Below are 19,700 nucleotides of genomic sequence, written 5' to 3' on the forward strand. Positions count from 1 at the left end.
ATTGCAGGAAGTGGAAAACAGATCTGTGAACAGCCAGAAGATATTGAATGTAGGGCTGTGGGCCAACATAACATGAGCTTTGAAGATTATATTCATCATTCAAAACAAGTTGCCCAGTGCAATGTTTCATATGGATTGGTGTGTGAGAAGGAACAACAGAAATACAGACCCTATAAATGTTTTGACTATGAAATACGGGTTTACTGCTGTTTCAGTTGTACAACGCCACCACCATCAACAACAACAGTATTTACCACTACTACAAAATCTACAACACCAACAAAACCTACCACATCACCTACCCCCACACCTACAAAATCTACAACACCAACAAAACCTACCACATCACCTACCCCCACACCGACGACTACTACAAAATCTACAACACCAACAAAACCTACAACATCACCTACCCCCACACCTACAAAATCTACAACACCAACAAAACCTACCACATCACCTACCCCCACACCTACAAAATCTACAACACCAACAAAACCTACCACATCACCTACCCCCACACCGACGACTACTACAAAATCTACAACACCAACAAAACCTACCACATCACCTACCCCTACACCTACAAAATCTACAACACCAACAAAACCTACCACATCACCTACCCCCACACCTACAAAATCTACAACACCAACAAAACCTACCACATCACCTACCCCCACACCTACAAAATCTACAACACCAACAAAACCTACCACATCACCTACCCCCACACCTACAAAATCTACAACACCAACAAAACCTACCCCATCACCTACCCCCACACCGACGACTACTACAAAATCTACAACACCAACAAAACCTACCACATCACCTACCCCCACACCGACGACTACTACAAAATCTACAACACCAACAAAACCTACCACATCACCTACCCCTACACCTACAAAATCTACAACACCAACAAAACCTACCACATCACCTACCCCCACACCTACAAAATCTACAACACCAACAAAACCTACCACATCACCTACCCCCACACCTACAAAATCTACAACACCAACAAAACCTACCACATCACCTACCCCCACACCTACAAAATCTACAACACCAACAAAACCTACCACATCACCTACCCCCACACCTACAAAATCTACAACACCAACAAAGCCTACCACATCACCTACCCCCACACCTACAAAATCTACAACACCAACAAAACCTACCACATCACCTACCCCCACACCGACGACTACTACAAAATCTACAACACCAACAAAACCTACCACATCACCTACCCCCACACCGACGACTACTACAAAATCTACAACACCAACAAAACCTACCACATCACCTACCCCAACACCGACGACTACTACAAAATCTACAACACCAACAAAATCTACATCACCTACCCCCACACCGACTACTACAAAATCTACAACACCAACAAAACCTACCACATCACCTACCCCCACACCGACTACTACAAAATCTACAACACCAACAAAACCTACCACATCACCTACCCCCACACCGACGACTACTACAAAATCTACAACACCAACAAAACCTACAACATCACCTACCCCCACACCGACGACTACCACAAAGTCTACTACAACAACACCAGAACCTACCACATCACCTACCCCCACACCGACGACTACTACAAAATCTACAACATCATCTTCACCTACACCAACAACTACCACAAAGTCAACTCCGACTACACCAAAACCTACCACATCACCTACCCCCACACCTACAAAATCTACAACACCAACAAAACCTACAACATCACCTACCCCCACACCGACGACTACTACAAAATCTACAACACCAACAAAACCTACCACATCACCTACCCCCACACCTACAAAATCTACAACACCAACAAAACCTACCACATCACCTACCCCCACACCGACTACTACAAAATCTACAACATCAACAAAACCTACCACATCACCTACCCCCACACCGACGACTACTACAAAATCTACAACACCAACAAAATCTACATCACCTACCCCCACACCGACGACTACTACAAAATCTACAACACCAACAAAACCTACAACATCACCTACCCCCACACCGACGACTACCACAAAGTCTACTACAACAACACCAGAACCTACCACATCACCTACCCCCACACCGATGACTACTACAATGATGACAATTGAAACAATGAGTGTTCATACTGGTCCAACAATAACTGAACCGGTTGATTCTCAAATTACCAAAATATCAAGTCCTCCCACGTCAACACCAGAACCTACCACATCACCTACCCCCACACCAACGACTACAAAATCTACAACACCAACAAAACCTACAACATCACCTACCCCCACACCTACAAAATCTACAACACCAACAAAACCTACCACATCACCTACCCCCACACCTACAAAATCTACAACACCAACAAAATCTACCACATCACCTACCCCCACACCGACTACTACAAAATCTACAACACCAACAAAACCTACATCACCTACCCCCACACCTACAAAATCTACAACACCAACAAAACCTACCACATCACCTACCCCCACACCGACGACTACTACAAAATCTACAACACCAACAAAATCTACATCACCTACCCCCACACCTACAAAATCTACAACACCAACAAAACCTACCACATCACCTACCCCCACACCGACGACTACTACAAAATCTACAACACCAACAAAATCTACATCACCTACCCCCACACCTACAAAATCTACAACACCAACAAAACCTACCACATCACCTACCCCCACACCGACGACTACTACAAAATCTACAACACCAACAAAACCTACCCCATCACCTACCCCCACACCGACGACTACTACAAAATCTACAACACCAACAAAACCTACCACATCACCTACCCCCACACCGACGACTACTACAAAATCCACAACACCAACAAAACCTACCACATCACCTACCCCCACACCGACGACTACTACAAAATCTACAACACCAACAAAACCTACCACATCACCTACCCCCACACCGACTACTACAAAATCTACAACACCAACAAAACCTACCCCATCACCTACCCCCACACCGACGACTACTACAAAATCCACAACACCAACAAAACCTACCACATCACCTACCCCCACACCGACGACGACTACAAAATCTACAACACCAACAAAACCTACCACATCACCTACCCCCACACCGACGACTACTACAAAATCTACAACACCAACAAAACCTACAACATCACCTACCCCCACACCGACGACTACTACAAAATCTACAACACCAACAAAACCTACCACATCACCTACCCCAACACCGACGACTACTACAACACCAACAAAACCTACCACATCACCTACCCCCACACCTACGACTACTACAAAATCTACAACACCAACAAAACCTACCACATCACCTACCCCCACACCTACAAAATCTACAACACCAACAAAACCTACCACATCACCTACCCCCACACCGACGACTACAAAATCTACAACACCAACAAAATCTACATCACCTACCCCCACACCGACGACTACTACAAAATCTACAACACCAACAAAACCTACAACATCACCTACCCCCACACCTACAAAATCTACAACACCAACAAAACCTACCACATCACCTACCCCCACACCGACGACTACTACAAAATCTACAACACCAACAAAACCTACCACATCACCTACCCCCACACCGACTACTACAAAATCTACAACACCAACAAAACCTACCCCATCACCTACCCCCACACCGACGACTACTACAAAATCCACAACACCAACAAAACCTACCACATCACCTACCCCCACACCGACGACTACTACAAAATCTACACCAACAAAACCTACCACATCACCTACCCCCACACCTACAAAATCTACAACACCAACAAAACCTACCCCATCACCTACCCCCACACCGACGACTACTACAAAATCTACAACACCAACAAAACCTACCACATCACCTACCCCCACACCTACAAAATCTACAACACCAACAAAACCTACCACATCACCTAACCCCACACCGACTACTACAAAATCTACAACACCAACAAAATCTACATCACCTACCCCCACACCGACGACTACTACAAAATCTACAACACCAACAAAACCTACCACATCACCTACCCCCACACCTACAAAATCTACAACACCAACAAAATCTACATCACCTACCCCCACACCGACGACTACTACAAAATCTACAACACCAACAAAACCTACCACATCACCTACCCCCACACCGACTACTACAAAATCTACAACACCAACAAAACCTACCACATCACCTACCCCCACACCGACGACTACTACAAAATCTACAACACCAACAAAATCTACATCACCTACCCCCACACCTACAAAATCTACAACACCAACAAAACCTACCACATCACCTACCCCCACACCGACGACTACTACAAAATCTACAACACCAACAAAATCTACATCACCTACCCCCACACCTACAAAATCTACAACACCAACAAAATCTACATCACCTACCCCCACACCGACGACTACTACAAAATCTACAACACCAACAAAATCTACATCACCTACCCCCACACCTACAAAATCTACAACACCAACAAAATCTACATCACCTACCCCCACACCGACGACTACTACAAAATCTACAACACCAACAAAATCTACATCACCTACCCCCACACCGACGACTACTACAAAATCTACAACACCAACAAAATCTACATCACCTACCCCCACACCGACTACTACAAAATCTACAACACCAACAAAACCTACCACATCACCTACCCCCACACCTACAAAATCTACAACACCAACAAAATCTACATCACCTACCCCCACACCGACGACTACTACAAAATCTACAACACCAACAAAACCTACAACATCACCTACCCCCACACCGACTACTACAAAATCTACAACACCAACAAAACCTACCACATCACCTACCCCCACACCGACGACTACTACAAAATCTACAACACCAACAAAATCTACATCACCTACCCCCACACCGACTACTACAAAATCTACAACACCAACAAAACCTACCACATCACCTACCCCCACACCGACTACTACAAAATCTACAACACCAACAAAACCTACCCCATCACCTACCCCCACACCTACAAAATCTACAACACCAACAAAACCTACCACATCACCTACCCCCACACCGACGACTACTACAAAATCTACAACACCAACAAAATCTACATCACCTACCCCCACACCTACAAAATCTACAACACCAACAAAATCTACATCACCTACCCCCACACCGACGACTACTACAAAATCTACAACACCAACAAAATCTACATCACCTACCCCCACACCGACTACTACAAAATCTACAACACCAACAAAACCTACCACATCACCTACCCCCACACCTACAAAATCTACAACACCAACAAAATCTACATCACCTACCCCCACACCGACGACTACTACAAAATCTACAACACCAACAAAACCTACAACATCACCTACCCCCACACCGACTACTACAAAATCTACAACACCAACAAAACCTACCACATCACCTACCCCCACACCGACGACTACTACAAAATCTACAACACCAACAAAATCTACATCACCTACCCCCACACCTACAAAATCTACAACACCAACAAAATCTACATCACCTACCCCCACACCGACGACTACTACAAAATCTACAACACCAACAAAATCTACATCACCTACCCCCACACCGACTACTACAAAATCTACAACACCAACAAAACCTACCACATCACCTACCCCCACACCGACTACTACAAAATCTACAACACCAACAAAACCTACCACATCACCTACCCCCACACCTACAAAATCTACAACACCAACAAAATCTACATCACCTACCCCCACACCGACTACTACAAAATCTACAACACCAACAAAACCTACCACATCACCTACCCCCACACCGACTACTACAAAATCTACAACACCAACAAAACCTACCACATCACCTACCCCCACACCTACAAAATCTACAACACCAACAAAACCTACATCACCTACCCCCACACCTACAAAATCTACAACACCAACAAAACCTACCACATCACCTACCCCCACACCTACAAAATCTACAACACCAACAAAACCTACCACATCACCTACCCCCACACCTACAAAATCTACAACACCAACAAAATCTACATCACCTACCCCCACACCGACTACTACAAAATCTACAACACCAACAAAACCTACCACATCACCTACCCCCACACCTACAAAATCTACAACACCAACAAAACCTACCACATCACCTACCCCCACACCTACAAAATCTACAACACCAACAAAATCTACATCACCTACCCCCACACCGACGACTACTACAAAATCTACAACACCAACAAAATCTACATCACCTACCCCCACACCGACTACTACAAAATCTACAACACCAACAAAACCTACCACATCACCTACCCCCACACCTACAAAATCTACAACACCAACAAAATCTACATCACCTACCCCCACACCGACGACTACTACAAAATCTACAACACCAACAAAACCTACAACATCACCTACCCCCACACCGACTACTACAAAATCTACAACACCAACAAAACCTACCACATCACCTACCCCCACACCGACGACTACTACAAAATCTACAACACCAACAAAATCTACATCACCTACCCCCACACCTACAAAATCTACAACACCAACAAAATCTACATCACCTACCCCCACACCGACGACTACTACAAAATCTACAACACCAACAAAATCTACATCACCTACCCCCACACCGACTACTACAAAATCTACAACACCAACAAAACCTACCACATCACCTACCCCCACACCGACTACTACAAAATCTACAACACCAACAAAACCTACCACATCACCTACCCCCACACCTACAAAATCTACAACACCAACAAAATCTACATCACCTACCCCCACACCGACTACTACAAAATCTACAACACCAACAAAACCTACCACATCACCTACCCCCACACCGACTACTACAAAATCTACAACACCAACAAAACCTACCACATCACCTACCCCCACACCTACAAAATCTACAACACCAACAAAACCTACATCACCTACCCCCACACCTACAAAATCTACAACACCAACAAAACCTACCACATCACCTACCCCCACACCTACAAAATCTACAACACCAACAAAACCTACCACATCACCTACCCCCACACCTACAAAATCTACAACACCAACAAAATCTACATCACCTACCCCCACACCGACTACTACAAAATCTACAACACCAACAAAACCTACCACATCACCTACCCCCACACCTACAAAATCTACAACACCAACAAAACCTACCACATCACCTACCCCCACACCTACAAAATCTACAACACCAACAAAATCTACATCACCTACCCCCACACCGACGACTACTACAAAATCTACAACACCAACGAAATCTACAACATCATCTAAACCTACATCAACAACTACCACAAAGTCTACTACAACAAAATCTACTATTAAGACAACTACTACATCTACTCCAACAACTACTCCTACACCAACTCCGCGCTACGACTGTCCTGAATGGGATAAAAACGTACAATTTCATTTTTGTTTAAATATATGTGGTGTATCTATGATGTCATTTATATTCCAAGAAAACAACATAGACTGCATTGTAATTTTGCATGTATCAGTTTTTCTAATTCTAGCACATTTTTCATTATCACCAGACCAACGAGACCTTCATCTTGTGTAACTGCACCATGGCTAGGTGCATTGAAGACAACGTTATTGAAATTATTCCATTTAAATGTCCTCCACTGCAGAACATCACCTGTGAAAATGGCAAAAAACCTGTGCTTGTCTATGATGAGCACTACTGCTGCCAATATTACGTATGCGACTGTGAGTAATCTTGTAATCATTAAATTATTAGCAGTGATCTCTTTTCAAGCCCAATGTGCTTGATTTTAACTGTTGATTTCATGGTTTCCTTGAAAATTGTTGTTTTTTCTCCTTAGAACATCTAGTGTTTTAAAAGAAGAAAACATTTTAAAATAGTATTTTGAATGTAAACAATGCAGTTATTATGTGTGATTTACTTGGGTCTCATTAAGATTCTTTCCTTTGATGTGGTACAAGTAAATAAAACAAATTGTAATAGATTGGCACCTGCCTGTCTCTGTCACTGGTTAAAATAATAAAGTGGTTGTAATGATATTAATTCTTCAAATTTCAAGTGATAATTTCAACAGTTAATACACACAGTATTGGCCAAATTCAAGTAGCTTGTCCAGTTCAAATAATTAAATGTTGTTTTTTTTAATTTTGTAAAAAAAAAAAAAACTTTTTCATAGGCTTTTGTGAAGGCTGGGGTGACCCGCATTACATCACATTTGATGGACTCTTCTACAGTTATCAAGGAAACTGCACTTACATATTAATGCAGGAAATAAGGCCTCGATACCATTTAAAGATCTACACTGACAATGTCTACTGTGACCCCATTGAGCATGTATCCTGTCCCAGATCCATTATTGTGTCTTACAACAAACAAGTCATAACGCTTAAGAATCACAATCTCATTGGAGGAGCAGACCTAGAGGTGAGACTTTCTAGATTTGGAATGATTAATGTGTGCTTTGTCTGCATTACAGTGTAAGTATCCTATGTTTTTCTTGTCTCTTGTCCTAACAGGCTATTAAGGATGATGTTAAGTTAAATCTGCCATATGCTTTCAATGGTGTGAGGGTTATAAGCTCAGGCCTAGACCTGTTCCTGAATATTCCACAGCTGGGTGTTGATATAACATTCGGAGCCACTGGCTTTAGCATCAACCTGCCATTCCAGCATTTTGGAAGCAACACACAAGGCCACTGTGGTAAGTCAGCCACCCCTCATTTTTGTATGGATGGTGACATCACAATGTGGATGATATATGAGGGATTTGTATTTGTGCATTATCCGTCTGAATTGTTCCAAATAATTCTCACTAAGGAACGTGCAACAACAACCAGGCTGATGACTGCATGCTTCCTGGAGGGATCTTGGTGGACAACTGTGCAGTGATGGCGGATTACTGGCCAGCCAGTGGTGTGAACGGTGAAATTTGCACTCCACCAACTGCATTACCTGCAGTTATCCACAGTAAAATCAAACCTACAACTAAGCCATGCCAGGCCCATCCTGAGTGCAACCTCCTCAGCAGCGAGTGAGTTGATTTTTTTTTTTTGTTTTGTTTTATAACTATAAATTTGAATACACTAGGCTTTGAAAGTGATATTTGCTACTTCTATCTTCTTCAGGCTGTTCGAAGCATGCCATTCCCATGTGTCCCCCAAAAACTTCTTTTTAGGATGTCAATATGATAGTTGTCATATGAGCAACCCTGCCGTGGTGTGTACCAGTCTGCAGAGCTACGCAAGGGCTTGTTCTCAATTAGGGATCTGCATATACTGGAGGAACTACACTAGCCTTTGCAGTAAGTTATAAAAACTATTTTATTAATTTTATATCATAATGTTCCTTTATCGAAACTTTCTGTTGTACATTTCCAGGTTAAAATTTATTTTTCTTTCTGATCTCTAGACCCCATATTATTGGAAGCTATAGAGTATTTAAGTGTAGCATTTGCGTTTTTTCCACAGATATTGAATGCCCAACAGATAAAGTCTTCAATCCTTGTGGTCCAGCTGAGCCACCAAGCTGTGATATGTATGCCCATTTATCCACATTTTTAAATAATTTAGACAATTGTGGAAATTAATGTTTAGTTCTCATTCAGTTTTGTAAATTAAGGGATGGGAAAATGGCAGATATGTACTTCAAAATAATCCGCTATATTATACGGTTTAAGAGCTAATAAAGCCTGTTATGCAGATTTGTTCTTAAATGTTTATTGAAATGAATCTCAGGTGATATAAAAAAGTTTAAATACTCTTCTAATTGCAGACCTGAACAGAACACCATTATAGTGCCCACAGAGGGCTGCTTCTGTCCTGAGGGCACATTGCTTTTCAACAAGAAGTCAGGAGTCTGTGTGAACAAATGTGGTAAGAAGTGTATGCGTGCTTTAGGCATTCAAATTCAGTGTGCATTTCTGCATCAGAACATCTTAGCCCCTTTTTGTAGGTTTTATCTAATTTTATTTGTCCCTTTTTGTGTTTAGGATGCCTGGACTCCTCTGGGACACCACGTGAGGTACAGCGGTGTTTAAAACTTTTAATTCAGCTGTTCACTCAATATTAGTATTTCATCTCATAGTTATTAAACTTCAAGATAATTCCAGAATGCATTGCAACAAGCTTTGTGAAAAAATGAATCCAAGATAGCAGGTGGCACGAGAGAATTATTAGAATTCATTCTTATTATTCATTCGGTACCGAAAAGTATCAATATATTCATCAATATTCTTGTGTGCTATGTATTTTTATGCTTACAAAGTCTGTCGTTTTTATTGGAAGATCGAGCTCAATATTTTGATTAAGCATTACGGTAAAAAAAAAAAAAAAAAAACTTTGCTGTATGCATGGATGTATCATTCATAATTTATAACATGCATTTACATAATCAGTTGGGTGAATTTAAATTTCATGCCAATTTTAAATAATTACTTAGCTGAATAATGACCAGACTAGACATTTAACTGAATCCTTTTGTTTGTTTGTTTTGGCAGTTCAATGAGGTTTTCGAGTACAACTGCGAAGAGTGTATCTGTGATAAGGCCAGCAAATCGGTGATCTGTAAGCCCAAGAAGTGTCCTGATGTGAATCCTGAGAGCTGCACTGAGCCTGGCTTTGTGCTGGTCAATGTCACCAATCCTTCAGACCCATGCTGCAGCAAACAAGTTTGCAGTAAGATGAGCTTTTTACAGTATTTTTAAAGGGGTTTGCTTTAGGTTTGCATCACCTAAGTCTCCTCTACTCTGTTTTTTTTTATTTTATTTTTTTTAATGTAGATTGTGATGTCAACATGTGCCCACCTTTTAATAAAAAGTGTGCAGTCGGATATGCTCCAGTCCTGAAAGTGCCTAATGGAAAATGCTGTCCAGAAATCAAATGCGGTATCACTATTATTCACACTACATTTTGGTTTTGCTGTTTTCATCTGTATCACCTTAAATATCATTCTATATAGCTTTATGTTCTTTTGTTGTTTGTCTCCTCAGAGCCAAAGAAAGTGTGTGTCCACAAAAACACAGAGTATGAGGTAAAACTAAAATGACTGGAATATTACTATTTAAAAAAACAAACTTTTAGTTTGATTAAATAATGATTAATGAAAGTTTTACATGTTCAACTCTCTCTCCCCTCACTTCCCTCAGCCTGGTACCAACATCCCCATCGTTGACTGTCAGGAATGTAGCTGTACATGGGACGTGGATCCTAAAACGCGGTTGTTCAAGATCAAATGTGGATTTGTGCAGTGCAATGAGAAATGTGAATCTGTAAGTTGTTTGACAAGCTTTTGAATGGCTTGTCTCAGGAACATGTACAATTTCATTGACTTCATTTGATGTTGGTTTTCCCCAGGGTTATGAATATATTTATACAAACTTAACCAACTGCTGTGGAAAGTGTGTGCAAACTCACTGCATCGTCAACATCAGTGGCTTCACTCAAATACTGCCGGTAAGGTCAAATGTCAAAAGCTCATTCGCCTTGAGGTGTTTCTGAAAAGGACAAAAGGCCTAAATAAATATTTAAGTTAAATGGAAATTAAAGGAATAGTTATTAGAATTTAAAATTATTATAAATGTAAAAAATGTAACCTATTGTCCTAAATAAATATTTAAGTTAAATGGAAATTAAAGGAATAGTTATTAGAATTTAAAATTATTATAAATGTAAAAAATGTAACCTATCTTCATGTCAAAACCTTTTTTTTTTTTTTTTTTTGTACACAAAATGAAACTGTCATGCTGCTTTTTTCAATACAACAGAAGTGAATTGTCATCATAAGGATTAAAAAGCTGAATGTGTGTGAGAAACAGACCAAAATTTAAGGCATTATTCCCTGAAAATCTAAATCTCAAATTTTTGCAATGTCCTTTTTTTGACCTCTTTTCATTCGTAGGAAGGAGCCACTTTGAGCATTCCAAACCAGGGCTGTGACAAAATCGAATGCACTAAAGTTAATGGACAGTTCATCGCCAACAAACACACAGTCCAGTGTCCTCCTTTCAACGCTTCCAACTGTCAGCCTGTCAGTACTTCAAATTTCACACAAACACACATTTACATGTTATACTGACCAATCATGGTGATTAAATCATATTGATGACATTCTGCTTTTGTGATTCTCTCTACAGGGCACTGATCAGCTGTCACCTGATGGCTGCTGCCATGTTTGTGAGTATTTTTTTATAAAAAAAAAAACAATGCCTATTTTTGTTGATTTAAAGGGGTAGTTCACCCAAAAATGAAAATTTGATGTTTATCTGCTTACCCCCAGGGCATCCAAGATGTAGGTGACTTTGTTTCTTCAGTAGAACACAAATGATGATTTTTAACTCTGACCGTTGTGGTCTGTCAGTCGTATAATGCATGTCAATGGGAACTCCATCTATAAGAGTCAAAAAAACATGCACAGACAAATCCAAATTAAACCCTGCGGCTCGTGACGACACATTGATGTCCTAAGACACGAAACGATCGGTTTGTGCGAGAAACCGAACAGTATTTATATAATTTTTCACCTCTAAAACACCACTATGTCCAACTGCCTTGAGCATCCGGTTGGTGAGGTCTAAATGCGCGTTCTGATGACGGAAGTGATGTCTCGCGCTTATACTTCAATGAGTGCGTGTGATCACTTCCGCTGTCAGAGCGCGATCAGACCTCACTAACCGGATGTGCAGGGCTGTTGGACATAGTGGTGTTTTAGAGGTGAAAAATGATATAAATACTGTTCGGTTTCTCGCACAAACTGATCGTTTCGTGTCTTAGGACATCAATGTGTCGTCACGAGCCGCAGGGTTTAATTTGGATTTGTCTGTGCATGTTTTTTTGACTCTTATAGATGGAGTTCACATTGACATGCATTATACGACAGACAGACCGCAACAGTTGGAGTTAAAAATCATCATTTGTGTTCTACTGAAGAAACAAAGTCACCTATATCTTGGATGCCCTGGGGGTAAGCAGATAAACATCAAATTTTCATTTTTGGGTGAACTGTCCCTTTAAGTTGACTTTTAATGTGTCCATGTGTGTTCAATTGCCTGTGTTTTTAGGTGTGGACCAAATTAAAGGATGTCAAGTACAGACCGTTCGCAATTACATAAATCACAATGACTGTCAATCAGAGAAGAAAATGGACCTGACATTTTGTGGTGGAGATTGTACCAGTTTTAGCAGGTGAGTACATGCAGACTCTGTTACGAAACCTACATAGGCAGTATACTAACTGAAACACCCTCATAAGAGACCAATTTGAAATGCTTTACATGTTTTCCTCTCTTTCTCGCATACACAGGTACACAGAACCTGGGTTGTCATCTTGTAGCTGTTGCCAGGCCAAACGCTCAAGTAATCGCACAGTGAATCTTGGTTGCGTAAATGGAGAGATAATAACCCACACATACATCCATGTTGAAGAGTGCTCCTGTAGCAGAACTAACTGTCATGAAATGGGAGCGATCCAAACACTCACTGAAAACGGCAGAAGAAAACGCAGCTTCGGACTTCCGTGAGCAGCAGCAGTGAATCATTGACCCACTCTCTGAAAAACTACTCTCAAGTATCTTTGATCAGAAATTAATTTAAATTGCACATGCTTTCTTTAACATTTCTTAAACTATCTATAGAGCTTTTCTTTTTTCTTTGTTAAATGTGAACTCTTTTGCTTGCTTGAAATTAAAAAAAAAAAGGCAATTAAAAAGGCATTTTAAAACTAAATTCATGCGTACTGAGTCTTGCATTGAGAAGATGTATGTATTCCTATTGAATGCAAACTGGAAAGATACTGTACATTTACATTTAATGATGTTTTATTAACAAAGTTCGGGAGGAGCAGGTTCCGATAATTAACCTAATTAACACAGGTGGAGAGCATTCACTTAATAAACTCAACCAATGACAAGAGGTAAAAATTCAGCAGACTTACCTCTGTTCGTCTGAGAGTTTATCAGCATCCCTCCTCCACCCCATCTCCTCACTTCTAGTTCTATCTACTTTTATTACACCGGGGGGAGTACTCTGGGTTCCAGCCAAAATTCCGAGCTCAGAGCCCATTCCCCGGACAGCACACCAAACACGCATAACTTGACTCTATTTAATTATATGAATATGTAAACTTGTGAACTGCATTTCATGTTCATTTCATGTTGTAGCATAACTGTACAGTTTACAAGACACAATGAAATGCGGTTAGCATCTAATCAGAAGTGCAAATACCAATATGTTTATAAATGTGTGTATACAGTATATACAGTTGCAAGAAAACAAACAATATTTCTAAGCTGATAAAACACAAACAATCATTATCTTTCATGTCTTTTTGAACACACTCATTAAACAAACAAAGTGATGGTGGGAAAAGTATGTGAAACACTAGGCTTCTGGTGTCACTAAATGCCAGTTGGAGTCTGGTGTTAGCAAACCAGGAGTCCAATCAATGAAACGAGAATAAAGGTGTGGTTTAGAGCTAAATTGACTTATATAAACACCCAAAGTGTCAGTGTGCTATCCACAAGCAGCATTAGCTGATGTGAGCTATGCCTTGCAAAAAACAGATCTCAGAAGACCTACGATCAAGAGTTGTTGATATGCATGTAGCTGGAATCTCAAAGAATTTAGATATTCATCAGTCCACAGTTAGACACAGTTAAAGCTAAAGACTTGAAGGATTCATTGAAACTGGTTAACATCTCTGTTCATGAGTCAGCCATACGTAAAACATTGAACAGGCATGGTATCCATGGAAGGACACCACGAAGGAAGCCAATGCTCTCCAAACAAAACATTGCAGCATGCCTAAAGTTTGCCAAAGACCACCTTGACACTCCACAACACTACTGGGAAAATGTTTTGTGGACAGGTGAAACAAAAATAGAATTGTTTGGGAAGAACATGCAGCGCTATGTATGGTGTAAAAAGAAAACAGTGTACAAACATGAAAACATCATCCCAACAGTGAAGTATGATAGAGGGAGCATCATGATTTGGGGCTGCTTTGCTGCCTCTGAACCTGGACCGCTTGCCATTGTGGAGGGGAAAATTAATTCCCAAGTTTATCAGGATATCCTACAGGATAATATCAAGGTGGTTGTCTGCAAGCTAAAGCTCAGAAGAAGCTGGTTGATGCAGCAGGATAATGACCCTAAACATCGAAGTAAATCTACTACAGAATGGCTGCGGAGACATAAAATCCACCTTTTGGAGTGGCCCAGTCAAAGCCCGAACCTCAACCCAATAGAGATGCTGTGGAATGACCTCAAGAGAGCCATTCACACAAGATGTCCTAAAAATATGGGTGAGCTGAAGCAGTTCTGTAAGGAAGAATGGTCCAAAATTACTCCTGGACATTGTGCAGGTCTAATTCACAGCTACAGGAAGCGCTTGCTTGGGGTTATTGCTGCCAAAGGTGGTTCAAGCAGTTATTAAAGCACTGTTTCACTTACTTTTTCCACCATCACTTGAAAGATCATAACTGTGTTTTATCAGCTTAGAAACATTGTGTTCGTTGACATTTGTGACTTTGATGAAGATCAGATCTGATGAGCAATTTAAGCAGAAAACCAAGAAATTTATATATCAGTATATGTAGGCCAGGTTTCACAGACAGGGCTTAGCCTAAGCCAGGATTAGGCCTTAGTACAATTAGGGTATTTAAGCAGCTTTTATAAATGTACCCTAGAAAAAAACATTACTGGTGTGCATCTTGAGACAAAACGATGGCACTGACATATTTTAAGATATATCAGTACAAGTTGCTTTCAGTTAAAACAGCTCAAACATGCATTTTAGTCTTGGACTAGCTTAAGCCTCATCTGTGAAACCGGGGGATAAAGTGTTATTATGGTTCTATAAAAACCTTCACTTAAAACAAAATAAAATTAATGTAATAATTATAATATCCATGTGATGTAAGTTGTTTGATAATACCATCTCTTAAGTAATCTTTTTTTTTTTTTTTTTCATGCAATGCAACAGAAACAAGGATGAAACAAGACATGAAACAGGATATGGACTTTACCTATGATTAACTAAAAAACATTGCATTAATAAGCAGTAGTGGATCAGCTAGTTGTTCCAGTCTTAGATCTTAAGTTGTATTCTGTTGAAATATCTTGAATATTGACTTTCGCTGGAAGCTTGTCAAGTGATCTAACAATCATGGAAGGTGAATATGGTGAATGGATTTAATCCTGTGTTAAAGTGATAAACCAAATGATATTTCTAAAGGCAGAAAGTGATTTATTATTTATATTTATTTGTGCACCAATGGAAAAGTGTACAAACTGTTTTTGGGTCATGCAAGGTTGTTGTTGTATACTGTAAAAAAAAAAAAAAAAACTAACTTTAAAAAAATAAGGCAACCTACTGTATTAACGGATTAGTTTAAGTTAAATTAACTGACAACTTAAATACTTTTGCTGAGTGACAGGCAGTCTACTGAATTAAGGAAATAAAAGATTGTTTAGCATTTAGCAATGCAAGAAACTACAAACATTCTTTCACCATTACATTTGATTTTCAAAGCCCATAACATGATATGGGCAAACTAGAAGCAAACATATTACTCCGACAGGGAATTATATTAAATCCAACAGATGCAATGAGATTTTTCTTAACATTTGTCAGAAGACCTTCTTCTTCTTTTCTTTTTTTTTTTTTTTTTTTTTACAGTGCACCATTTCATATGTACACAGATGTATGCTGAAATTATTTATCTGCTAGTTTTGGTCATTTGGCATTCCAACAGTCTAACAGCATTAGAACTTTTCACTGTTTATATCACACTTGTCTGAGCTTACAGTGTTGAAAACACGCAATGATTTGTCCTGCTTTGACTTTGTTCTGTACTATTTTCACTGGTGGAACAAAAATAGACAAAATAATGCCTTAAATAATAATGCTTTTATAATAAATAATGCCTTAAACATACATTACATGCAAATAGATGTATCGTGCTAACCCAGAACAAACAATAGCTCATATGTAAAAAAAAAAAAATATAGACATTAGATATGAGTAAAGTTTACTGTGCATTTTACTGTGTAACTTCTCTAGAAAACAGTTGCAACCCCAATATCAACATTCACATCCTTGTTTATTTGAGATGATGGTGTTTAATGCGTGTGCTGGGTTCCACCTTATATCATCAATTTACATTCTTCCAAAGTAAACTACAATTTACTATAAAAAGAGCAAGTTCTGAAAGACAGCTCACATTAGCTCTTGAAGATGCTTGTCGCCTCCATGGGGACTGTGATGATGTCCCAGATGTGGATGCTGAGATGGGTCGTCCTGCTGGTGGGGCTGCAGTCCATACAAGCAGGTTAGAAAAATAAAATTGATCTGTTACTGCAAGAAATGCTCATAATATTAGCTACACAATATGACTGTATCTGTTTTTTTTTTTGCTTAAAGACTTTATGTATGATTATGGCAGTACAGAAGATCCTATGTACTTTACAACAACAGCAGCATGGCCAACAACTACAGCAGGTGAATATGGCACTGTGTTTATGGATGATATGAGATGTACTAATCACACTGATTCACAAAAAGTAACAAAATTATTCACAGCTTAAGTCAAATTGGTGCTTTATGTATTTCTAAATGAACCTACACATTAAACTAATAGAAACCATTTTGTTTTTAAAAGTGGTGGGGATAGTTGCACCACAGACACAGTTAAAAGACAAAAGACTAAAAAAGTCTTCTCATTTCAAACTTTAAAATTTCACAGACTCCGTCTTTGTTTTGATCAAAAGCACACTTGAAGTAGACATTATATAAACTTAATAAACCATCTCAAAGGATTAAGCAAAAGATTAAGCAAAACCATGCTGGATACATAACATCGATGTAGGTGAATCGAGGAGTAAGTCTTTGCAATTTCTCTCTCTCTCTCTCTCTCTCTTTTTTTTTTTTTTTTACCAGTCTATCCCAGTAACCATGTCAACAGCATCTGCAGCATGTGGGGAAACTTCCACTTCGAGACGTTTGATGGGGACGTTTATCAGTTCCCAGGCACGTGCGAGTATAACCTGCTATCGGACTGCGAAAGCCTCAGTCGCCAGTTCTCGGTTCATGTGAGGAGAACAGAACATGCCAATGACCCAAAGATCAGCAGCGTGTCGATTGCCATTGGTATCATCGTCATTAAGTTGACCGAGAACCAGGTCGTGTTTGATGGAGAAAAGTAAGATTCTGGGGAACTGAAGCACTGCTTATTTCTTCCCACAGCAAACACAAAATAATTGCAAAAATGATTTTAATTATTTCTTTTATTTAGTAAAACGCTGCCCGTGCATATAGGAGGGATCCTTGTGGAAGAGAACACAATCTACACCAGGGTCAGTTCCAAAATGGGCATCACTGTCACGTGGAACAAAGAAGATGCAGTCATGGTGAGTCATTTTATTCCTGTGAATTTTTAAAATACATGGACTAGTATCAATATTTAATAATTATGGCAACAATTGCCCACTTGTGCAGAACAAGAAAGGTAGACATGGTAGCTGCTGCAGTTCCACTACATGCAAATTACCATGTACTTCAGACTCCAGGGGCATATTACAGAAACTTTCTATCTTAAGTCTTAACATCTGACAAGTTAATTTAGGATTTTTCAGAATTACAGAAGCAAATTTTAACTTGATTTAGGATTCTTATCCGATCTTACAAAATCTCATCTTCTCTGTCGTTAGGAAATCTTAAACTGCTCTATCAAGTTGGGTAATCAACTCTCAGGTCTGTTACCAAGCAAACAAAGACACGCAAGCAGCCGCCGTGTAAACGCTAGAGATTAAAATGGAGAAATGCTGTTCTTCATCTTGTATCATTAATAAATGTGACGCTATATTCAGACAGGGCTATTGTTATGGCTGGGCGATATGGCCAAAAAGTCATATCTCTGTATTTTTTGGCTAAATGGCGATATACGGTATATATCTCGGTATTTTCTACATTTTTCTATTTGGATTTAGAAAAAAAAAATCTGTATTTACTTTTTAAAAATCTTAATTTAACATCCTGCTTAATGTTGTCCTACAAACAGTGTTTATACTGAAAGCTATTAATACAAATATAGTGAATGTAACCATCTGGCACACTAATAGGCCTACATGTGCAAAAAAGAGAAAGTTACTTTACATTCTAACATTGTAACATTACAATCTAAAAATAAAAATAATGCTTTTTAAAGCAGAAGTTAAATTCACTAGACTAAAAAAAAAAAAAAAAAAGGACTTTCTAACATTTACAGATGGAGAATAGAAGTTCAGAGAAATGTAAGTTATGTGCTTAGGAAAATGCCACATCACAAAAGCATTAAACAGCGCATGAATCAGTCAGAGCATCTGACGAGGCAAGCCGCTTTAAATGATAGGCCTATGTTAACTATATCTTAATCTTACGAGTTATTTTTAAAGCCCTTAATATTAAGCATGTCTCACGTTTAAGCCAAATTGTATTATGCATTTCCTCCGCAGCAGCACTCTAGCTGCGACGTCCACCGCTGTTTTTT

At 39.6% G+C, this 19,700-nt stretch overlaps 3 protein-coding genes across 3 annotated transcripts in view; all 3 read left to right on the plus strand.

Annotated features, from left to right (window-relative positions):
• Positions 1-1,308: 1,308 nt before the first annotated feature.
• LOC127507717 (salivary glue protein Sgs-3) lies at positions 1,309-7,758 on the plus strand (the record flags this gene model as incomplete). The annotated part of the gene is made up of 3 exons (XM_051885013.1): positions 1,309-2,612; positions 7,670-7,677; positions 7,733-7,758. Coding segments are annotated over 3 exons (1,338 nt in total), but the record flags the coding sequence as incomplete, so codon positions are not given.
• On the plus strand, positions 3,541-13,900 carry LOC127507543 (intestinal mucin-like protein). Its single transcript, XM_051884744.1, has 19 exons — positions 3,541-3,591; positions 7,450-7,596; positions 7,733-7,907; positions 8,360-8,607; positions 8,700-8,883; positions 9,000-9,213; positions 9,308-9,483; positions 9,650-9,716; positions 9,954-10,054; positions 10,171-10,202; positions 10,678-10,855; positions 10,960-11,064; positions 11,170-11,210; positions 11,326-11,448; positions 11,534-11,632; positions 12,078-12,206; positions 12,313-12,352; positions 13,237-13,360; positions 13,479-13,900. The coding sequence occupies exons 3-19, from the start codon at positions 7,766-7,768 to the stop codon at positions 13,693-13,695; spliced, it is 2,220 nt and encodes a 739-aa protein (XP_051740704.1). The 5' UTR covers positions 3,541-3,591; positions 7,450-7,596; positions 7,733-7,765; the 3' UTR covers positions 13,696-13,900.
• A 4,196-nt stretch (positions 13,901-18,096) lies between these two features.
• LOC127507718 (mucin-2-like) overlaps positions 18,097-19,700 on the plus strand; it is a gene marked incomplete at its 5' end in the record, with an annotated part of 74,997 nt that continues 73,393 nt past the window's right edge. Inside the window, 2 exons of the mRNA XM_051885014.1 lie at positions 18,097-18,374; positions 18,468-18,582. Coding sequence (XP_051740974.1) covers positions 18,097-18,374; positions 18,468-18,582 — 393 coding nt within the window. The remainder of the gene's footprint in view (positions 18,375-18,467; positions 18,583-19,700) is intronic.

Source organism: Ctenopharyngodon idella, chromosome 24 (genome assembly GCF_019924925.1).
Source record: "Ctenopharyngodon idella isolate HZGC_01 chromosome 24, HZGC01, whole genome shotgun sequence".
NCBI lineage: Eukaryota > Metazoa > Chordata > Actinopteri > Cypriniformes > Xenocyprididae > Ctenopharyngodon > Ctenopharyngodon idella.

Coding starts and splice junctions, on each gene's coding strand:
- LOC127507543 (XM_051884744.1), top strand. CDS start 7,766: ATGGCTAGGTGCATTGAAGACAACGTTATTGAAATTATTCCATTTAAA. Junction 11,211..11,325: donor ACAAAAACACAGAGTATGAG/GTAAAACTAAAA, acceptor CACTTCCCTCAG/CCTGGTACCAACATCCCCAT. Junction 12,207..12,312: donor ACGCTTCCAACTGTCAGCCT/GTCAGTACTTCA, acceptor TTCTCTCTACAG/GGCACTGATCAGCTGTCACC.